Raw genomic sequence first — 23,824 nt, 5'->3', positions numbered from 1 at the left:
CAGAGCAGCTGGGGCTGCCCCTGGATCCCTGGCAGTGCCCAAGGCCAGGCTGGACATTGGGGCTTGGAGCAGCCTGGCACAGTGGGAGGTGTCCCTGCCCATGGCAGGGGTGGCACTGGGTGGGCTTTGAGGTCCCTCCCAACTCAAACCCTTCCATGATTCCACGATTGTCCCTGGCCAGGTGCTGGGATCCCCTGCAGTGGGACCCCTCCACGTGGTTTCTGTCCCAGTCCCTCTGTGTGGAGCTGCTTTGCTGGTGCAGGATCTGCTGCTCCCTCTGGCAGCAACTCATCCCACGGAGTGCTGGAAAATGGGAGATGTTTGGAAGCAAAGGAAGCAGCAGCTGACAGAGCCCCAGTGGCAGCCAGGCTGGGGATCATCAGGAGTCTGGCATTCCCTGAGCCAGGATCTGGCTTTTGCACTGTCAGCTCAAGCAGGACTGGGTTTTGTGGTGATTGATGCTGAGGTCGAGTAATGGCACCAAAACGGCACCGAGTCCCTTCCCACCCCCCTGGGCAGGAGGCAGCAGCTCCCTGGAGTGTCCCTGGGATATAGCAATGAGTTATCCCACAGGGAATAGAGCAAATCCAGCCCCTCGGTGCCTCTCCTTGTCCCCAGCAGCCAGGCTGGGCAGTGCTGGAGCAGCTCAGCAGGACAAATGAAGGTGTTTAGTGCCGAGGAAACGCTGGCAGTGCTGCCCACTCCATCCCTCTTCCCGACACATCCCTCTTCCCGCTCACTGCCACCAGAAAGGACACGACTTCCCAGAATTCACATCAATCCTGGCTGCCCTGGGGTATAGGAAATGGATTTCCAGTAGGATTTCATTTCCAAAGTGTTCTGGTAAAGAGCTCTGAGAGCTTTCCCTGTGCCAGGGAGCCGGGAGCTGAGCCATGGATTGGGGTTGTTCCTATGGCCACCCCACTTGTGCTCAGGGATTTGTTCTTCCTGGCCTCTGTATCTCCCACAGCCGAGTGTCTCTGCTCACACTGCAGCTCGAGACAGATTTTTTCTGGAGCCTGATGTTTGCAAAGGAAAAGCATCACTGTGAGCTTTGTGGACAATTAATCACAGTGTTTGATTAGTCCTTCCCTCCTCCTCCTCCTCCCAGCCCCCTCTGGGATCTTCTGTCCCATTCCAACACTTCCTCAGCTGCTGCTCCTGATCTCAAGAGCTGCGGAAACAAGCAGTGAACTCAAAGAGCTGCAAGGAGAGTTCTGTCCAGCCCAGTCATTTCTCCAAGATGTGTTTCAGATGCTGTGTGTGAACCCCGTGCCTTGAGAGCAGGCAGAGGATGCAAGGAGAACACACAGGGAACAGAATTCCTGGGAGAGGGAATTGCAGGATCCTCCTGGTTCGCACAATGAAGGTCAAAGCTGCTGCCTGGCAGGACATGGAGTGTCCTGGCTGGAGGCAAATGGAACAGTTGTGATGAAGGACACTTGGAAGGACTTTGACTTCTTGTTAGAGAGGAAAGAAAGCTGCAGGGAAAAGTCTGGATTTTAATTGCATTTCCAGTCTGTGGAAGGTGGCTCTGGCTCAAACAAGGCACTGTCCAAGAGGTCCTATCCTGTATTTCCTAGATCCCAGAATCCCTGAGGCTGGAAAAGCCCTCCCAGCCCAGCCAGGCCCAGCTGTGCCCGATGCCCACCTTGTCCCCAGCCCAGGGCACTGAGTGCCACCTCCAGCCCTTCCTGGGACACCTCCAGGGATGGGCACTCCAAACCTCCCTGGGCAGCTCTCTCCAAGGCCTGACCTCCCTTTCCATGGGGAAATTCCTGCTGCTGTCCACCCTGAGCCTCCCCTGGCCCAGCCTGAGGCTGTTTCCTCAAGGAATCTTCCAGAAGGGACACAGAGCTGCTGTGCCCACCAGGAAATTCTGGAATCCATTTGGATGAGCCCCAGCTCTGTGTTCACTCTGAAGTCTCAGACAACATTAAAAATCCACATGATATTAAAATCCTAATTAAAAACCACGCAGCAAAAGCCCGAAGCAATTTGCTGAGTAACCCTCCCTTCTCCAGGAGCTCAGCTCTGGGAACTCTCTCCTTCCAGGGCAGCAGAATGGAAACTTCAACACAACTTTAATTACAGGGCAGTGGTGCCATTGCAGCTCCCAGGGCAGGTCAGGAAGCTCCCAGCCCGGCATTCCGGCACGTCCCGGCTCCAGTGGCTCCTGCTGATTAAGGAGAGTGCTTGAGCAGCCAGAATTTGTCCAGGAGATTAAAAAGCAGGTGCAGCACATTGCAGAGGCAATCCTTGTGCCAAACTGTGTGTGTGGGAGAGGCATTCAGCAAGAACTTTCCATGCCTTGTCAGCACGTGGAGCCATCCAGGCTTCCACAGCCTTCCAGGGACGGGACTGGCAGAGCTTTGGGAAGGGTTGTGCTGCTTAGCAGGAAAAGCTGCTTTTTATGGCAGGTCCTGTATTTTCCCACTCAAGTAACACCAATAAATGGATCATTACTTTACTTACTGTAACAAAGGCTCAATCCAGCACGGTTCAGCTCCTGGAAAAGGTCAAAAAAATCCATGCTGCTGTTAAAGGCACTTAATAGAATCCCAGAACTGGGTTGGAAAGGATTTTAAGGATCCTGTCCCGTGGGCAGGGACACCTCCCACTGTGCCAGGCTGCTCCAAGCCCCAATGTCCAGCCTGGCCTTGGGCACTGCCAGGGATCCAGGGGTAGCCCCAGCTGCTCTGGGCACCCTGTGCCAGGGCCTGCCCACCCTCAGGGTAGATTTATTCCCAATAGGATAAACCGGGAAGGATTTATTCCCAATATCCCATCTAACCCTGCCCTCCATTTAAAACCATTCCCCTTGTCCTGGCACTCTCTGCCCATGTAAAAAACTCCTCTCCCTCCTTTTTTATATTCCCCTTTAGGCTCTGGACTGGGCTCTTAAGTTCTCCCAGGAGTCTCCTTTTCTCCAGGCTGAACCTCTTCCATCAGCCTGACAGTGACTTCCAAGAAGGAATTATTTGAATGAAATGGTTACTAAATCACACACACCCTGGGAATTAGGATCACTTATACAGAGCCACAAGTGGCACCCAAAATTTACCTTTTCCATCTGGAACCAGCCAGTTTTCCCTCTGTGTGGCCCCACTTGCTCCTTCAAAGCAAAGAAGAGAAGTGTCTTACAGCAGTTTGTAAAGGTAGGATCGTAAAATCATGGAATGGTGAGGGTTGGAAGGGATGTCAAACCCTTTTTCCGTGTCTGCTGTGGGGAAGGGAGCCGGAGCTGCAGGCTGAGCGTGGGGTTTGTTTTACCCAGGATAAAACCATTGTCGGGTATTTAGCTCCACCTATGGGCACCTCCTCGTACCTCTGTAAACCTTACAGATTTAGCAATTTAGTCCCGTTCTAAGGCTCCAATCCCAGAATTACCAGGGTTGGAAGAGCTCTCCAGGATCACCCAGTGCCACCCCAGCAGCAGCAGCAGCAGCACCCCAAAGCCTGTCCCCAAGGGCCACATCCAGACTCCTCCTGAGCACTCCCAGAGACAGTGACTGCACCACTCCCTGGGCAGCTCATCCCAAGGCCTCACCACTCTGGCAGGGAAAAATTGTTTCCAATCTCCAACCTGAGCCTCCCCTGGTGCCATTTGAGGCCATTTCCTCTCCTCCTTTCCCTTGGGACACGGCAGCAGAGCCCGACCCCCCCTCACTGCCCCTCCTGGCAGGGACTTGTGGGGAGCAGTGAGGTCCCCCCTGAGCCTCCTCTGCTCCAGGCTGAGCCCCTTTCCCAGCTCCCTCAGCTGCTCCTCCCAGGATGGGTTTTCCAGACCCTTCCCCAGCTCCGTTCCCTTCCCTGGCCACGCTTCAAAGAAACTCCAAACAAAACGAACTCCTGGCAGGAAAACACACACAGATTCAATGTGACAGAGTTTGGAATGTGGCAGTGCCCACTTAGCAATGGAAATGGTGTCCAGGAAGATAAACCCAGCCCTGCCAGCTCCATCCTGTCCGTCGTCATTGGAGCCACCTCTGTGCTCCTGCCTCACTCCCTGTAACGTGTTGAAAATTTGGAATTATTTGAAAGCTCCATGTCAAAATTTTCTTTACCAGTGTCTTGGGGAACGTCTTTATCATTGTTTTGTCTTTTTAGATGCAGCTATGAATTATTAAAAGCATTAGCAATGAATAATTTTCTGGCAAATGTTTGTCAGGTGTGTTGGGCCAGGCAGGATAAAAGCAAAGATGAAGAACTTGTGTTCCTCAGGACAAGAAAAAGCAGAACTTGAGTGGGCAGGTGATAATGCCAAGGGCAAAATCCCTGCTGGAATTGTCCAAATGGTTCCAGAGCTGCTGCAGTTCATTCCTTCCCCATCCCTGGCAAGTCTGGACTACACAGAGAACAACTGATCCACTTGTCCAATTTCAAATATCAAAGTTACTTGACCTGGTGCTGCTCTGGAAAACAAAACTCAGATTTAAACCAAACTTTGGTCCTTCAGAGGTCGTTGCCTTCACGGTGAGAACAAGGGTGGGCTTTAAGTGGGTACCAGAAACTCCTTTCTGCCCTGACAGCACTTCCATCCCTGTCCACAGCAAAGCCTTCACGGGTTTGCCATAATTGCTTTTGCAACAGAAAGACTTCAAGTTATCAAGTAGAGCCACTTAAACACTGATGTATTTCCATATTCCAGGAGCTTCAAAAATCATGGAATCATGGAATGTTTTGGGCTGGAGGGACCTTAAAGCTCACCTCGTTCTGCCTTCCACTATCCCAAGTTGCTCCAAGCCCCATCCAAGCTGGCCTTGGACACTTCCAGGGATGGGCAATCCAGAACCCCTCTGGGCAACCCCCCAAATTATTCATTTTTATATAAATATTTATGAATGCACAGGGATGATCCTGGAGCAGAAAGATGTTGATACCTTTATTAGGAACTTCAGGCACAGAAGAATCAGGTTTTCACTGGAACATTCCCCACTGGATTTTATTCGTGAGCAGATTCTCACATCTGGAGATCCTGCAGCTCTCTGAAGGCTGGAAAGCTTTTCTAGGCATCAATTTATGAGGGCCTGGCACTGCATTCTGCCCCTCTGGAAGCTGAAAATTCCCATTTTGGCACCGAACCTGGAGAGGTTCCATGCAGAAAATACCAGGACATTTACAAGAAGACAACAAAATATTTTAATTTCAATCTGCCCCGTGCTATACAAGTGTATAAAATACCAACTAAGCATCCAGTGGAACATTACAAAAATAAAAGAACCAGAAAAAGCAAGCAGCACACCGGAGTCATGAGGACAGGATGTGGCAGATCCAACCAGGAACACACTGTGAGCATTCCAAGATTTCCATGGTTCCCACCTCAGGCAGGGGTCAGGTATTAAAATGACAAAAATGAGATTGATTGATGGTTTTCACTGAAAAGCAGCTCTGCTTTTGTAGGAAACGCAGCAGCAGCCACCTGGGTTTCTACTGCCAAACTCATGCTTTGATTTTTCATGGAAAAAGGACAGGACAGGAATTATTCCAAAGGTTTTTAATTGAATGTGGTGAGAACACAAAGTCCAGCAGTCATCTGAGAAACATGGAAAAATCTTGGAAAAGCTTCAAGGCAGTTGTGGCAAACCTACAAAGTTTCTCTCCACTTGATTCCTTTATTTTGGGTGTTGAATGCAGCACGTGGAGCCAGCTGAGGGTAGCCCAAAATAACCCCATTTTCCTGTATCCAGCTCCAGCAATCCATGGAATTAGCTCTTCTCAACAGTTCCCATGGAGCCAGGGCCACTCAGACACCAAAACCAGGCTTTGTTCCAGTTTCCAGGGACTAACAATCCAAGCTAGAGCAGAATATTCAATATATTCCTGCTCTCTAGTCCCAGATGTCTGTGTCAGTCAGGAATGCCAGGCCTTCCATGACACCTTGATTCCCTGCACCTCAGCCTGGAATGGCTCCATTCTTTTTAAAACAGATACTATTTAAAAAAAACAAGGTGTGAACCAGGCATTTCCATCAAAACTTGCTTCAATCTCTTCTCAGACCAACTGCGTGGCAAAAGCAAACCAAGAGAGAGCCACAGTTTGATTCCTAAAAACACAATGAGAGGCTTCAAACATCCCTTTTCCAAGACACCAAGTGGTATTTTCCATGGATAGCAGTTCCTATCTCTTCCAAAAAAATACTGAACCCTGTTGCAAGGTGAGGATCTCCAGTTTAAAAAAGCAGTAATAAAATATTTCTGTCATCTTTCTTCCTTGGAATTTGCATTTTGGAGCCTTTGAACACTGCCATATAAAACCCCTAAAGCTTCTCCCACATATTCCCACTTCTGAAATAAGCATTCCTTGGCATTAAGCATTTCATCCTAGCTGAGTTTGGAAGCAAAGCTCAAGAAAGTTTGGATTTGTGGATATCCAAAGCCAGTAGAAAAAGATCCAAGATCCAAGCTTGGAGTAGGAATGGACAAGGAAAAGGCACTCCAGCTCTCCTCACTGGTTCCTGGGTGGAATTTTCAAATCCCTATCAAATCTTTGCTCCCCAAAAATGCAGATTCAAGTTTCTCCATCTTTTTTTTTTTTTTTTAACTGGAAAAATCCCACTGCTCTGAATATGCACCATCAGCATTATTTGAGTTCTTTTTTCCCCCCCAAGTCAAAGCTCCCAAACAAATCCTATTGAATATATAAATTATCTGAACTTAAATAATTTTAAATCCATGTATTCCAGAACTCTCCTATTGCACGTTTTTCCATTGCTTTGCCAGATAAAACCCTTTGCAGGAATTTCACAAAGGTTAAAATTTTAGAAGCACAACTTCCAGAGCACCAAAAGCAGGTGCTGGAAGAATTGTATCCTGCTGGAAAACGAGTGCCAATAAAAACAAATATAAATATATCATGTATATACACATCCAGGAGGAATTCTGGGAGGCTGAGATAATAAATACTTGAAACAATTCCCAGATTTCCAGAAACTTGGGGGAAACTCTAGAAAATAAAGCAAATTACTTTAGAAGACCAAGAAGAAACATGCACAAAACCTAGTGTAAGAAAAAGGGTTAAATTCCCATCATCTTTCCAACCCTGTTATCCCAAGGTTTTCCAATCATCAGTTGGAGGATTTATGGGAGTCAGAACAAGGAAAGCTTCCCCCAGCTGCTTTTCCCCCAAAATAACCCCAGTTTGTCCTGTTTTGCCTCAAAATGTCACCTTCTCCCCATCCTTTGTTCCCAGGGATCCGGGAATACACTCAGCACGTGGATCAACCTGAGGCAGCAAAACTAAGGATGGAATTCCTTCCTTTTGAGCAAACTTAGCTTGGAATTCTCCTACCGCAGCTGCTGCCGCTGCCACCAAACGTGTGAGCTGCTGTTTCCACAGTAAAGGTTTTTCCCTGGCAGTTTTCTACTCCAAATCCTTGGAAAAAGCAGCAGCAGCTCAGCTCAGGTGGGCAGGAGCATAATCCGGCCTCCGGGTCTGGATAATTTTGGGTTTGGGTTTCTTGGTCTCCTCTTCCACATCATTTTCCTGGTCACTCTCACAGACATGGACAACAACGCTGGGAGTGGTGGCAGTGGCTGCATGGAGCTCGTATTTCTCTCCTGGAAGGGAAAGCATTGGGAAAATGCCTTTAAAAAAGGAGCCAGCCTGTAGGAAATGTTACACGGGGCCTTTCTAATGGGGCTTTCAATATGGAAAATGTTGGACCCCTGCGTCCTGAGAATTTCAGCCTGTCAGTGCTGGGGGGCAGTGATCCTCAGAAACACACTGTATCTGATGCAAAACCCTGGGAAAAGCTCCCTAAATTGTGTGGTAACACTGAGGTTGTTGCTGTGTAATTGAAAGTTTTATCACTGGGTAGAATACGTAGAAATGTAGAAAATGAGGTTATGGGGATATAGGTAGGGATATAGGCTACAATATGGAGGATCTGGGGTGTGGGTTTATGTCGTCTTCTCTCTCCTTGTTCTTCATAAATCTAGGGGTTCAGTATTGGTCCAGAAGTTCTGCACTGCAGGAAATGAAAAGTTAGTAATTGGACTGCAAGTAAAAACATATTACTTAGCATTTCATAATTGGTTAATTTAGACTTTAAAAAACCTTGGAAGTGAGAACTCAGGGCTGTTTTCCACCCTGCCAACTAAGAGGCACCTGTGTTACAGGTAAGAAAATAATAAACATCAGTAAAGAAGAAAAGCCTGGCATCTCCTGGGTTTAATCGAAACTCTCAGTAAAAGAACTCGAAATACAAAACCAGAGAAAACTAATAGGAAAATAAAGGAGTGACAGAATTAGAAAAGCCATGAGGTGCCAGCATGGAGCATCCTGAAGGGTTTTAGTGAGCATTGCCTTGAGATCTGGGTTTTCCATCATATAAAACACTGCTTTAAAGCAGATGTTTTATAATTACTATTAATAACTAAATAATAATACGATAAATAAAAATAAATAAATCATAAGAGAAGACCATTAAATAATGGTATTAAATTAAATCAAATCAAGGAAAGAACAAATGGTTTCTTCTCATCTCTTCCCTGGTCATTTTCCCTTCATTTTTTCCCTCTTTTCTTTATCCTCAATCCCTCTCACTCTCCATGAAAAGCCCAACAACGCCTCTTTGCTCCATTTCCCTCAAAATTTTGGGAAGAAAAACTGGCCCAAAGAGCAATTCCAAAGCTCTTCCCTCCAGTTCTTTGGGAACACACACAGTGCTGGAGCAATCCCTGCCTGCTCCTTGGGACCCATCATTAATTCCATGTTCCAGGGAACATCCCAGTCCAGGGCAGAGCTTTAGAGGGCTCAACATTCCCAATAAACATGGAAAATCTCACAGAAAAGGGATTACAGATCAGCCCAGGAGCTCAGTAACAGGGGAAAAGGACCAACTTTTAATGTCTGGAAAGCCTTTAGATATTTATTTTAAATTTTCTTTTTGGAAACCCTAAAATTTGAAAGGAAAACTCAGAGTAAAGAAACAGCATCATGGAGCTGAACTTCCATACAAGCAGAGGCTGTTGTGTTATTTAGTTATTTATTTATTCATTCCAATTGTTCCATCAAAAACAACCTCTGCTTCCAAAACCCATTTCAGGAACAATAAAATCTTTGATGGAAATATTTCACAATTAAAAATGATGAAGAATACTTAATTAGAAGGATTATTCATGGACAGATTTAAATCCCAACATGCAGGAGGTCAAAGCTGTGCCCTGCCCTTTTCTCCATCCTTTACAATTCCCTAAGTCTGGAGGTGCACAGGAATTGAAAAATCCCCCAGTAAAATGAATCTGACACAGTTTTTATTCTCTTTAATCCTGTTATGAAATATGGCCAGTATTCTCTCCCCTAAAATTAATAATACAGCTACAAAAAGGTTAAATCAGAGTTGTCCTTGAGGAAAGATTAATTTGCACCAATTTTCATTAAATTTCATAGAATTGTATAAAATATGGGAGAAAATGAACTCAAGGGATGTGATCACTAATCAGTGAGAAAAGAAGTGGCAGGAATTTATCCCTCTCAAATTCCAAGGAATTTTAGGCTGACAGTTCCTTCCTACACCCCGTAGCAGTTTCCTCCTCTGGGGCAAACAGAAATAAAAAGAAAATGGAAATGGAAATAAAAAGAAAATGGAAATAAAAAGAAAATGGAAATAAAAATTTCTCAGAAAAGTTTTAGAAATTCAGGAAGTTTCGAGGTGTTTCCCCTAACCAAAATTCTGTTTTTACACCTTCTTACCTGGTCCTAGCTTGGAAATAGCATATAAAAGGTCATAGTTAATGACTGGAGTGGCATCCTCCACTTGTTTCCAATCCACAGGAGGAGAGGCAGGAGGGGAGATCAGAAACTGCTTGTCTGGGTTCGGGGGGGCCAGATGGGAGCTTCCAATGTGCAAAGTCTGGAAAAGAAGGGAGAAGCCAAAGGTGTCACTGAGAAAGATCCATGAATGCAGGGCTCAGCAGGAATGGGAAGGCTGGCACGGATGTTATGCTCTGCCCAGCACTCAGGGTGGCAGCACCAGGCAGGATACCACAGCTCCAAGGGAAATTCCAACGGATGCTTTTCCCTTCAAATCAAACATCTGCCCTTAAAATACTCGAGCAGGAGGACAGGGCCTCTAAGGCCTAATGAGAAATGGTGCTGGAAGTCATCCCCACCAGTGAGAGTGAGGGAATTCCAGGAGGGATAGGAATAACCTGGATGGCGGGGGCTGTCCCTGGGGTCACTCATGGATTCATTTTCCCACTCCCTTTCAGAGGGAAAAGCAGCTAAAAAAGCAGCTAAAAAAGCAGCTAAAAAAGCAGCTAAAAAAGCAGCTAAAAAAGCAGCTAAAAAAGCAGCCTGATTCCCAGAGCCAGGGTTTCTGCAGGAGCAGAGGCCAGCAAGCTCCAGAGCTGCTCTGGGGGAGATCCCCAAGAACGGGATGGGCAGGGAGAGCCCGGAATGGGCAGCTCCAAACCTTGGATCCCTCAGGGACTCCCTGGGTGCTGGCAGAGCACAACCAGCCTCCCCCAGCCCTTTAAATTCTTGGAATGTGCTGATTCCCATCCAAGGTTATCCACTCAATTCAGAGGGAGAATAAATGGGAAATACCAACAGCCTCCAAATCCATGGAGCTCTGGAACAACCTTGGATCCTCTAATTAATCTGAAAAAATGACCATGAAGGAGGAAATTCTGCTTGAATCCCCCCAAGGATAATCCCAAAAAGCTTTACCTGAGCAAAATAGAGTTTGAGCTCTTTTCCAAGGAATTCTGTCTTGTCCAACTGGATCCTAGCATCTGCTGCAGATAAAGGGTTGCTGAAGTTTATTCTCACTCTTTTGAAGCTCTTAAAATACTGAAAGGTGAGGTCCCTGTCGTAGGGTCGGAACAGGGATTCAAATTTGGCCTGGAGAGAAAGGAACAGAGGAGAAAATCAGTCTTAAACATTAATAAAGACATTAATTAAAAAGTTACTAGTAAGGGCAAATGACCACTCTTAAATATGGATTATTGTAACAGCTTAGTTTAGGTTTTTTTCTTTTTTCTTTCTAGAATGAACCTTTCTGCCTTATCACTTATTTTCTCTACATCATTAAAGCAGATAATTATCATTAATAAGCGATATTATTATATATTATCACTTATTATATTATCAGGAGTAAGTGTGGGACGAGACACCCCAATTTCACAACACTAAGATATTGAAAAGAAATGTTTCTTATAAAATTAACACGCAAAAGCCTTGAAAAAAGTCTGCCAAGCCTTTGCCTAAATGTGCAAATTTCAAGGGAACCAATACAAGTTTTAATAGAGAAAAATGAAAAAATCCTATTTGATTTTCAAGCTAGATGTGATTTTCTTCAGTGACTCAGCACACAGAATAAAGTCCATGAACATCTCCTGCTTTCCTGCTATTTTTTATTTAATTTATGTAAAGTGCTTCCACTCTCTCTTCAGGATTCCAGGCCAAAGGAGAGACACAAGAGGTGGCTCTGGAGCTGCCAGGCCCTTCCCAAGTGTTTTATTCCACTGGGTTCAGGATTCAAATTTGAGGCATTTCCAGACATTTTCTCTCCCTAAAAGCTTCCTAGAAACTCAGGACAAAGCCAAAATAAACATTACTTCATTGAGGGGTTTTTACTGTAATATTTTGAATTAGTAGAGGGAAAAAAGCAGGGAAATTACATAAGAAGGCAGGAAGTAATTCAGAATTTCATCTTCCTCCCTGAGAAGCTCCACTTCACAAACTCACCACAGCTGGGTGTAAAACCATTATATTTCAAAGAGATTTTAAAATCAGAGCTGTTCTGCTTCTCCAGCTTCTTCAGAATGAGCTCTGAAACAGGAGCAGAACCCTCCCCACACAGAGCTGGAATTTGGGAGCCTCAGAGCTGAGATGCAACCATGAAAAATACACCCAAAAACTGCATTTCCAAGTTCCCATTCCATATTTAAACCCAGAGAGATCTGTTATATATTTTTTTTAAAAATTTATTTAAATATGTGATTGTAGTGGTCAGAAACGTCACTTTGGCACTATGATACTAAAAAAAAATGTTATTTTTGCCCTTAAGGTATCTTAGCAGTCAACAATTCACTGTATTGGGACCAATAAATATTTTATATTATTTTATATTTACATTATTTATTATTTCTTTTATATTGCCAATCAGTTAAACACAGATCCAAGAGGACTTCTTATAGTTTTAGCAGGAAAAAAATCCCAAGAAAAGTATCAAATGGATTATAAACTGGTGGATCTTGCTACCAAAATAACAATTAAATATTTGCTGAAAATTCAGAACACACCAAACAGTCAAAGAAGTCTGGAGGGAAAATTGCAATAATTTTCCCAGCCACACACAGCTAAGACTGAGTAACTCCCAGAGCTGGAGCCATTCCCATCAGAGCAGGCTGGTGCAGACTTCCAAGCTCCAAGCCTTTCATAGCACCCTGGAATCGCCTTCCAAGGAAGGAAAAAGCAGCACGTCCAAAGTGAAGTTCCCAGAAATAACCCCATCAAACCTACCCTCGTTTCTGGCTGGGTGAAGACATCCCCATCTGCCAGGCAGGCGATGAGCGAGCTAAAACTGTAATGAAAATTGCGGAAATGCATTTTGGGGCTGGGCCCGAGCGATTCCCGCAGAAATCCCGGGATTTTCAGGAGCCCTGGCTGCCGCAGGCAGCGTTTATAAGGCAGGCGAGTCCAGCCCCTGGTGAAAAAAAGCTCTCAGAGCATCCTGTGTGTGACAGCGAATTCCTGAGCAGAGTCCCGCATGCTTGGAGGGAGTCGGGAACAAAATGTAAGCGGCACTGGAAAGAGGTGACGTCAGCAATTAGTCAGCTTCCCTCTGCTAATTACCGGGAGCATGGAAAATCCAGCTGAGCTGAGCTCGGCAGCTGCTCCCCAGCCTCCTTCTTGCAGCATAGTTTCCACTGGCAGTAATTCCACGCAGCTCCCGGGCCGCGCTGCTCTGGCTGCAATGGGACATTGCCGGATGGAAAATGTTCCTGCCACGGCAGCCCCGCTCCGGGAATGGGCTGGAATGAAGGCAGCAGGAAAACTGCCTCGCATTCCTGTTCTTTGGGGACGGGAAACGAATCCCTCAGCTCGGCAGCTTGTGCAACAAAAAAAATCCACAGGTTGAAATTTCGAGATTGATTTGGGAAAATAATTTTCCTCCCATCACAAGGAGGATTCATTTGGAAGCTTCTTCAAAGGAACTCCATGGATTAATTACCATTCTCACCTTATTAAAACTCTTTCCCAGCCTCATAAAGCAGGGAGGGTTTTGTTGGGGGTTGGTTTGGGCTTCTTTTTCCTAACAGGAGCTTGCTCAGCAATCTGGTGGCAGGGTTTTACCAGAACCTGAGCTACAGCAGCAGGGACCAGGTACGGAACCTGAATTCCTGACATTTTCTGGGACACCTGTCTCCCAGTTTCAAAGCATTCCCAAAATGCAGCACAGAACACAGGTTTTTGTGGGGGTTTTGTGGTCTTCTCTTGCGGATTTTTTTTTTTTTTTGGTGGGTTTTGGTTTGGGTTTTTTTTAATCAAGAACCATTTAAAAAACTCATCACCATTTCAAGTAATTAATGAACTTTAAATTGAAGCTTTCACAAACTCTTTGGAACTCTCCTATGCACATTCAGCTACAAAATTATAACGAAGTCAAAATCTGAAGTGCCTTTAGTTCATTCTACTTTAACACAGGGCTATGACAGAAGCACCAAGTTTTAAGGAACACCTACAAACAACGCACAGTGCTAAGTTTAAAACCTAATTTCATCAATATTTAACTACATAAAACTATTCACGTGAAGACTGTTCTCTATTTTTAGGGAATTCTTTGCTTCAATCCCCATTGAAAGTCAAACTCCCTGCTGCTCTTAGGCTACCTCAGTGTAAAAGTTAGCACAGCATGAAAAGAATATTCAAACCAATTTCTTGGAACCTTTTCTTGGAAGTCCTCACTTAAAAATCCCAGGATCACTGAGGCTGGAAAAAGCCTTCAAGACTATCAAGTCCAACCTGTGACTGAATCATCACCCCTTGTCCCCAGCCCAGAGCACTGAGCGCCACATCCAGACATTCCCTGGACACCTGCAGGGGTGGGGGCTCCAAACCTCCCTGGGCAGCCCGTTCCAAAGGCTGACCACCCTTTCCAGGAAGAAAGGGATGAATTCCATCAGTGAGGATGGGATGCAGTGATCAGGGCTGGGCACACACACAGCACACACAGAAACTCAGGTACTTCAGGAGAGGATTCACAACCAGCCCTGATGCCCCTGAGCCCAGAAAACCACACCGAGCACATCCTAAATCCTGTCCCTGACCTGGAATTTGCTGGCAGGTATCCTGAAGACTTCGGATGTGGAAGGAGCAGGCATGACTCCATAAGCCAGAGGTCAGGATGCTCACCTGGAAAGTATGGCCATGAATCACCTGAGCATAAAGGCAAACAGGCTGCCCACATGCCAGGGAATGCTGCAGCTCCTGATAAGAAAGCAGAGCAGGTTCCTGCTCTAACCTGGAACAGCCTCAGGTCACTGCAGCACCTCTGGGGGACATTTCTGTCCCCGGAGCTCATGAAGAGTGAAACATTAAAAATCTCTCTGATTGCAGCCCTCAAGGCCACCTACACATTTCTGAAAGCCAGGGAAAATTACTTCAGAAGCTACCTTTCAAACAGAACTTTGTCATCTAATTCAGGACTAGAGTCTGGAAATAAACAAACCAACTGGTTCTCAGAAATGTAACACCTCACAAGGCAATTTTTTCACACTTTTCTGCAGATTTAAAAGAACCATTTAAGTCCAACTGATACACACAATGTATTTAACTTGTCTGTATAAAACCCCAAAGAATCAACCCCAGTATGTTCCACTTTGGTTTTTGACATGGTTGTGTCCCAAGTCATGGAATCACAGAAAGGTTTGGGTTCCCACGGACCTCAAAGCCCTGGGCAGGAACACCTTCCACTGTCCCAGGCTGCTCCAAGCCCCAATGTCCAGCCTGGCCTTGGGCACTGCCAGGGATCCAGGGGCAGCCCCAGCTGCTCTGGGCACCCTGTGCCAGGGCCTGCCCACCCTCCCAGGGAACAATTCCTGCCCAATCTCCCATCCAGCCCTGCCCTCCTCCAGCTCAAGGCCAGGTCTCTCAAACCACCTTGAGTTATTAATACCAAACTCAAGCACTTTGTCAGAAGAAAAGCCCCAATTCCCACTGCCCCTGGGGCAGCTGGTGAAGGGCTGCTTCAGGCAGAGCTCTGTGTGGAGAGCCCTGAGATCATGTGGAAACCAAGAGGCAAAGTTACGAAGTCCTATTGCCACAGCCTGAGTGTTGCAATGTTCCTTCCACAGGGTCAGCTCTTGGAAGGTTTGGTACCCACATGCAAACACCCTGCCTGGAACAGGAACATTGCAACACCCTCTGAAGTCCTGGATTTGATGTTCTGATATCATCAGAGGGCAGCTTTTCTTCTCCCTTATCTCCTTTTGGAGAGTTTGCTGCTTCCTGTCCTCCCTTTGAGACTCCCTAGCGAGTACAGAGAGAGAACAAGGGCAAGATCACCTGCACAGGAAGGACAGGGACATGTCGGAGAGAGGCCATGGAGGCACCAGGATGAGCAGAGGGATGGAGCAGCTCTGCTGGGAGGAAAGGCTGCCAGAGCTGGGATTGTTCAGCCTGGAGAGGAGAAGCTTTGGGGTGAGCTCAGTGTGGCCTTGCAGGGCCTGAAGGAGCTGCAGGAAACCTGGAGAGACAATTGCCAAGGGCTGGAGGGGCAGGAGCCAGGGAATGGCTTCCCAGTGCCAGAGGGCAGGGCTGGATGGGAGATTGGGCAGGAATTGTTCCCTGGGAGGGTGGGCAGGCCCTGGCACAGGGTGCCCAGAGCAGCTGGGGCTGCCCCTGGATCCCTGGCAGTGCCCAAGGCCAGGCTGGACATTGGGGCTTGGAGCAGCCTGGGACAGTGGGAGGTGTCCCTGCCATGGCAGGGGTGGGCACTGGAGGGGCTTTAACGTACTTTCCCACCCAGACCACTCCACGGTTCCATGATGCCACTGCACTTTGGGAATGAGAGCAGAGGGGCCAGAACAGTGTGACAGGACAGCAGGGTCGGCTCTGCTTCCTCAGGTGTCAGCTTGAAAGCTGCAGATTCCAGGGCTCACGTTCTGGAAGCCGAGTTACAAAATTGTGGACAAGATGCTCAATGAACACCTAAAGTGCTCCCAAACCCCAACAGCACCTGACAGATCCCCCAGCACTGCCCAAGCACTGAAATATGACAGAGACCATTTTTTGAACATTTTTGGGGGCTAAAAGGGCAAACAAAGAATCCAATAAATACATGAAATAGTGGGAACACAGCATGACTGAATGCCATAATTAGCTCCACAATTTAATCTCCACATGCAGTGGAATAGGTATGGCACAGAAGAGAAGGAAATGGGGCCACAGAAACAGAAAACACTCGCAAGTCCCCAAAATTGCCAATAACTACAACAGCAAAGCAAACAATCAGAGAAGGAAAATGAATGTGAAGTTAAATATATTGGGAATTCTCTTAAGTCAGTCAAATTACCCCCCACAAGCCATACATCAGAACAATCCAGCCCATTCTCTCCTCTCTTCCCTGGCAGGTTTTACAGCTGCCCTTGGAGGGTGCTCTTTGTGTAATCCCTGTACTCCCACTCCAGACCTGCTGCTCTTCTATCAACACTTAGCTTCTATTCCTGTCTCCATGTTAATTATCCTGCCTCAGTCCTTCCTCAGGACAGGGATAAACATCTTGAAGTTATCTACAATGAAAATCACACTGGTTTCATTTTCCTGGGGGTTGGAAAAGGAGAGGAGGAGCAGACAGAAGAGCATAAACAGGTTCCAGAGCTATCCACACATATCTGGGGTCAGGAAGCTCTGTGGGCACTGGCACACACCTGGATCAGATATTAGAAAGAAATTCCACCCTGTGAGGGTGGGGTGGCCCTGGCACAGGTTGCCCAGAGAAGCTGTGCCCCATCCCAAATTATTCCATGATTCTGAGCTGTCTGGCTCAACCAGAGCCAGGAGTGAGGGCAGTGAATTAAACCATTTGCCTCCAAACCCCTGCAAAAGCCCTAGTCTTATTTTACTGGTCAAAAATGAATCCACATTCCCAACCACTCCCCTGCTCCCCACAAAAAAAATAACCCCAAAACAAAAATCAAAAATTCCCAGACTGATTTGGGTTGGAAGGACCCTAAATCCCATCCAGTGCCACCCCTGCCATGGCAGGGACACCTCCCACTGTCCCAGGCTGCTCCAAGCCCCAATGTCCAGCCTGGCCTTGGACACTGCCAGGGATCCAGGGGCAGCCCCAGCTGCTCTGGGAAGATGTCTGACAGGAAACCTGGACACGATTTCTTTTTGCAAGTCTGACAGGATTTCTCATAAAGTAAAATTCCCTCCTGGCAGACCAATCCTACTTAACTACACTTTTCTCCTCAGAATCCTCCAGCAGCCAGGGAGCCTGGCATTGGCAACGCCTGGAATGGCAGCACACCCACTCATGCCTCTAACTTAGCCCTATAAATTTTTCCCATGCCAAGCACACCCAGCTCACAAACACAGGGAGGAGAAGGCAAAATTATCACCCAGTATTAATGTTAAAGAAATTTTAGGAAGAAATTCTTTACTGACAGGGCATTGAGGCCCTGGCACAGATTCCCAGAGAAGCCGTGGCTGCTCCACATCCCTGCAAGTGTCCAAGGGCAGCCTGGACAGGGCTTGGAGCAGCCTGGGACAGTGGAAGGTGTCCCTGCCCATGGCAGAGGGTGGAACTGGATGAGTTTTAAGGTCCCTTCCAACTTAAACCTTCCTGTAATTCTGTGACAATTTCTTCTGCTTTGTGGTTATGAAAAGCCGTGTTTTAAAGTTACATATTCCATGTTGTATTTTCTTCATTCATCAGAAAGATGTGAGTGAAATAAATACATTCCTGCCGCAGGGAAATCATCTGCACAAACCAATTTGTTAACAAGAACAGAAGTCTGTGGTATCACAGAATGAACTGCACAAGGAGTATGTGCAGACTTATTTACAGTAAAGAAATCAGAGCACAGCAACACAAGCCCACAAACTGGTTTTCCAAATTACAGCATGCCATGGCCGGAGCCCAGGAACGCCCACACGGTGACACCATGGAAAAGGGGCACGGAGCCGGAGCTGGGCGGGGCAGCAGCAGCAGCTCCTCTCCTTACCTGTGCCCCAGCAAACAACTGCTCAGCATTTCACAGCCCTGCAAATATTCCACCCCCTGAATGCCCAGCCAGAAGAACAGAGCCCAGCATTTGTGCAGCTTTAAGAAACTTGAAGGACCTGATTCCATGGAATAGGGGGGGCACAAAGGCCTGGCTGGGCTCCATGTAATTATGCCGAGTGCTCCTCTGAAAGGAGGATTCCATGGCTCTAAAACTCCACTACTGGGCAATTCTGAGATCTTTTCAGAAATAGAACTTGTCAGAAATATTTATCAGAGCATTAAGTCAGCACAGTTAGCACTGGCACTGTATGGGAACACAGATATTTACTGCAGAGGATAAACTCAGGTGACAATAAAAATTGAAGACCACGTGTCTGGGGTGCTGTGTCACCCCCATTTTACACTTCCAGCTGTTCCAGGAACACCTTTTCCTATTCCAAACACATTTCCTAAGATGTCAGGCAAACCCATAGGAAAGCCAGTGGAAAAGCTCTGAGGATTCTGCACCTTAAGACACAAGACTCAGTACAGACACAAGAGGCAAATACTTTGATACACCTGAGGGATGTTACAGAGGGATAAATGTGAGTTTTTAAAAAAACTCTGCCTATTTCTACTGTCTTTATTTCTGTTTAAACTCATTAACTGCTTTACTTTAATTCCAAAATTACCTACAGGTAATGTATTTATAGAAGAAAGAGCACATTATGAAACACCTTTTGCAGTAATTGGGTTGGGAGATTAGAAAAAGGAAAGCGAAAGTTCTTGCAAAGTCAATCCAAGAAACATTCCCCTCACCACAGAGAGAATTTGGTTTCAGATCATCAAAACAGCCTTCAAGAAGATGCTTTTTAGAAGTCTATGAAAATTCCTGAAGAGCACTGTCCAGGAATATTATAATTAATCCATGATATGCTGGGGTGAGAGGAAATAAACAGCCAAAGACAAAAGAAAAAGCCAAAGGTGACAATAAACCACAACAAAAGTAAACAAGAACATTCCTATGGCCAGATGCAGTTGCAGTGTTGATTTTTATTTCTATTTATGGCAGAAAGGAGGAAAGAAGGTGACAGGGACAAAAATCCAGTCTCCAGCTCACCACGGAAACCGTGCACATGCCACCCCAGGAAAAGCTAACTATGGAAGGGGAAGGGCAGGAAATCCTCAAACAACTCCTCTCCAACTTGCTGAAGGCTTCTCTAAATATAGCTGGCTATATAAATCCTTCCCTCAGAGTGGAGATTAAAAAAGGGGGAAGAGATGGAAATTCTCCAAAGATCACCTCTATTTGTTAGGAACTAAAAAAGGACAAGGACTTTGAAACCAAAACTGGTTAACAGGGCATTTCTCATACTGGAGAAAAACTATTTACAGCAGAATTGAAGGAAGTTATTTGTTAAAAATGCTCCTGCAGCCCCCAAGATAAAAAGAGATTTCTCCCAAGCACTGAGTAACTATGAAATAAAGGAAGCACGAGAGATTCCTACCACTGTAACCAAGAAAAATCAGCTCCAGTCTGACCTTTTCAAGGTTATTTATTTGAATTAATAGCTCAAAGGGGAAAAAATAAATCTAGAAAGTAATTAACAGATCTGTGGAGCTGCAAGATGAAATAATTCAAGACAGAAAGAAGGGACATGCTCGAACACATCACTCCAAACCAAAAAGGGACTCTGGCTCATTATTTCTTGAGTGAGGGGGCACATTCTGCATTGAAGAACTCGTTTTAAAGAGGGAACAGCTGTAAAGTTATAAATAAGTGAGACTGAGCAGAGGGAGAGGTCCAGGGAATAGGGCACATGCTTCCAGTTGGATTCCTGGATTCTTGGAGCGTGTCCTGCATGCTCTGATAGTGAGCACAGCTGGAGCCCTGCGCATCACCCAGGGCTCAGGGGCAGCCAGGGAATGCTGGGGCTGATACAGGGAGGGCTCAAAGTGCCACGTTTAGGGACTGGACAGGGACCACATTTCAGAGGAATTTAACCCAGATCTACTGGAATGGTGACAGTGTCCCAAGGAGAACAGCCCTGAGCAGCCAAACCATGAAGTGATGGGGAATGGAAGCTCCGACACAAACACAGCAGGCTGTGACAGCTCACAAGAGAGGATGGGGGTGAAAGGGACAAGAACAAAGCTCAGGGAATCCCAGGATCCCTGAGGCTGGAAAAGCCTTCCCAGCCCAGCTGTGCCCAGCTGTGCCCGATGCCCACCTTGTCCCCAGCCCAGAGCACTGAGTGCCACCTCCAGCCCTTCCTGGGACACCTCCAGGGATGGGCACTCCAAACCTCCCTGGGCAGCTCCTGCCAAGGCCTGAGCTCCCTTTCCATGAGGAAATTCCTGCTGCTGTCCACCCTGAGCCTCCCCTGGCCCAGCCTGAGGCCGTTCCCTCTCCTCCTGTCCCTGTTCCCTGGCAGCAGAGCCCGACCCCCCCGGCTGCCCCCTCCTGTCAGGGACTTGTGCAGAGCCACAAGGTCGCCCCCCTAAAAAAGTTCCCTAATTCTCTTTCATGGGAAGAAGGGAAAGTTCCCCACAAACAATCCAGCCCCACAGCTGACAGTGCTTTACTCAAACCCCATCAAATTAAACCCAGGGTGGTCACTGCTCCCCCAATCCAGATGTCCCCAAAGGAAGCACATCCTTTCCCAATCCCTGCCTTCCATACTGGAGCTGGCAGCAGCAGTAGCCACAACATAAATGAGATACAGAATGCTGAAGCAAATTATGGTTTATGATTTAAAAGCATCCAGAGCCAATAAGCTGAGATCAGCTTTGATCTCATGTGTAAGAGCAGTGATAAAGACACAACATATTTTACAGGAGAGCAGTTTTCAGAAGTTAAATTCTGAGGTGTTTGGGTAAGGTTGGGATCCAGATTCAGATTCCAGTACCTGAAGGAGCTGCAAGAAAGATGGAGAGAGACTTTTCACAAGGGCTGGAGGGGCAGGAGCCAGGGAATGGCTTCCCAGTGCCAGAGGGCAGGGCTGGATGGGAGACTGGGCAGGAATTGTTCCCTGGCAGGGTGGGCAGGCCCTGGCACAGGGTGCCCAGAGCAGCTGGGGCTGCCCCTGGATCCCTGGCAGTGCCCAAGGCCAGGCTGGACACTGGGGCTTGGAGCAGCTTGGGACAGTGGAAGGTGTCCCTGCCATGGCAGGGGTAGCACTGGATGGGCTTTGAGGTCCCTGCCTGCCCAATTCTGTGATTCCAAGATGTATTAAAGACTCTGTCTTCAAAACACATATACACTCTATAATGTCTTTTAAATATTCTTTGAGGAAAAAAATATTTATTTGGCTCCCTGGCTTGATGACACACACAGTGATCATCACAGCAACACTAAAGGCAGGTGGAAATTTTAGTTCAATATGATTCCATCTCCACTGAAACTTTTCTGAGAAGACCAAAAAAGTCAAGGTATTTTTATCTCACTTTGTACATTCCAGATAATGAAGGAGATAAAGACAAAAGGTCAGTACAGAGGAAAAAAAGCAAAAGGAATGAATCTGTGTCAGCCTGTCTGTATTCCCTACTCAACATCTAAATCAAGAGTCAATCAGTGCATATTAAAGGTTCAGGTAAAGCAATTAAAGAAGCCCAACTACTTTTTCTTTGAGCAACCAAAAGGCTTTGTTTCCAAATCTATTTTGTAAGTGAAAGGGGCTGGAGCACGTTCAGGGCAGGGAAGGGAGCTGGGAAGGGGCTGGAGCCCCAGGAGCGGCTGAGGGAGCTGGGAAAGGGGCTCAGCCTGGAGCAAAGGAGGCTCAGGGGGGACCTTGTGGCTCTGCACAAGTCCCTGACAGGAGGGGGCAGCCGGGGGGGTCGGGCTCTGCTGCCAGGGAACAGGGACAGGAGGAGAGGGAACGGCCTCAGGGTGGGCCAGGGGAGTTTTCCCTTCTTAGTTTCACCTGCTTTTTCCTATCGAAGGCCTTCAAATTCTGCAGGTTGGAGTTTCTCCAGGACAGATGCACGTTCCTCAAGGCTCAGGGCAGTAAAACAGGCAGCCCAGGCCATCACTACAGTGAACATTCTATTTGCTCCCCCCAGTAACAGCCAAATGCCACCTTTCTTCAGTCCCTGCTCCCAGAGGCTGCTTCTCAGATGTTCCAGATGGCTTTTGAGAATTGGGTGTAGCCTTACAGCCAGGATAATACACAGGTGTCATTCCATGGGCTGCTCCCCCTCACAGATGGATCCAGCTGATCCAAGCCCTCCCAGAGCTATTATTACTCCCTGATGACATTTGCTGAAGGAACAGCAGTCTGATTACTGTGCAGCAAATGAAAAAGCTGTGGAGAATGGTTTGGAACAAGCAGGTTTTCCTCAGGGGAACCCTAAAACCTGGAAGACAATTTTGTTTACCATTTAATCCCAGACTGGTTGGGGTGGAAAGGGACCTTGAAGCCCACCCAGTGCCACCCCTGCCGTGGGCAGGGACACCTCCCACTGTCCCAGGCTGCTCCAAGCCCCAATGTCCAGCCTGGCCTTGGGCACTGCCAGGGATCCAGGGGCAGCCCCAGCTGCTCTGGGCACCCTGTGCCAGGGCCTGCCCACCCTCCCAGGGAAGTTTCTTTTCCTTACAGCCAATCTAAACCTTCCTTCCCCTCCATCAGTTTGAAGCCATTACCTCATGTCCTGTCCCCACACACTGTTGTAAAAACTTCTTGAACGTTCCAACCTTATTTCTTCCTCCTTCACTTTAAATTCTCACCTATACCAGGTCTTGCTCCAGTTTCACTTCCTAATTTTCTGGATCTGAGTTCAACAGCTGTTTCTGTGACAGAAGAAACAAAATCTTCCAGAACATTTCCTTTATCTACTGCTATTGTATCAAAACAAGAATAAAGAAGAACCATGGAATATTCTGAGTGGAAGGGACCCATAAGATCATGGATCCAGCCCCTGGCCCTGCACGGCCACCCCACCAATCCCAGCCTGGGCATCCTTGGCAGCGCTGCCCAAACGCTCCTGGAGCTCTGGCAGCCTCGGGGCCATGCCCATTCCCTGGGGAATCTGGGCAGAAATCCTACTCCAATTAATTCCTACTGCAATTACAAACATTTATTTGCAGGCCTGCTCCCTGGAGCTGTGTCCCCTTCCAGCAGAAGGCTGGAATGCTGAGGGATCCCGAGTTCTGCCCAAGGAGGTGGGAATGGGGAGCAGCTGTGGACGTCAGGGAGGCTCCTGGGAAGCCAAGTGCTGAATTCCCACACAACCTGCAGCCACTCCACAATGACTCCACTGAGGGATTAAAAAAAGATTAAAATAACCCCGATGGTTTTTTAATGCAAATTCCAACTGCAGTGCCAAGAAGGAGCTGTTTTTCCTGAAGACTTACAGGATACATTTTAATAACTTCAAATGCATGAGCTGGTGTCATTTTTGCATTAGGAGATCCAAATATATTCAAATAAAATATCCAGAGTTGTGCTCTGTCACACAAGGGCCATTTACAGATTCCATGGGAGACAGTTTTCCAGCCAAGCATCTGAAAAAATAAATACCTACACTATGCTTCTTCCATCCTTGGAAAAATCCATGACTTACACTTCCATTTCCAACCATTAAACACTAAATTCCTGTTCAATGAGTGTTAACACAAAAGTGGGCATTTGGAAATTCCACTACAGAGTATCTGAGTAACCA

The 23,824-nt window shown here is 46.9% G+C and overlaps 1 protein-coding gene across 3 annotated transcripts in view; it reads right to left on the bottom strand.

Annotated features, from left to right (window-relative positions):
• Positions 1-4,855: 4,855 nt before the first annotated feature.
• Positions 4,856-23,824, bottom strand: part of RCAN1 (regulator of calcineurin 1) — a 34,403-nt gene continuing 15,434 nt past the window's right edge. Inside the window, exons 1-5 of one of the 3 annotated variants that reach the window (XM_069007052.1) lie at positions 12,805-13,282; positions 12,472-12,532; positions 10,675-10,848; positions 9,697-9,856; positions 4,856-7,559 (exon numbers count right to left, since the gene is read on the bottom strand). In XM_069007052.1, coding sequence (XP_068863153.1) covers positions 7,396-7,559; positions 9,697-9,856; positions 10,675-10,848; positions 12,472-12,532; positions 12,805-13,145 — 900 coding nt within the window. In that variant the 5' untranslated portion in view covers positions 13,146-13,282 and the 3' untranslated portion in view covers positions 4,856-7,395. Of the gene's footprint in view, positions 7,560-9,696; positions 9,857-10,674; positions 10,849-12,471; positions 12,609-12,804; positions 13,283-23,824 lie in introns of those variants that run through there. The other 2 variants (XM_069007221.1, XM_069007133.1) reach the window with 2 other exon arrangements.

Source organism: Aphelocoma coerulescens, chromosome 1, assembly GCF_041296385.1.
Source record: "Aphelocoma coerulescens isolate FSJ_1873_10779 chromosome 1, UR_Acoe_1.0, whole genome shotgun sequence".
Classification (NCBI taxonomy): domain Eukaryota; kingdom Metazoa; phylum Chordata; class Aves; order Passeriformes; family Corvidae; genus Aphelocoma; species Aphelocoma coerulescens.
This window is presented reverse-complemented; position numbering and strand designations above follow the sequence as displayed.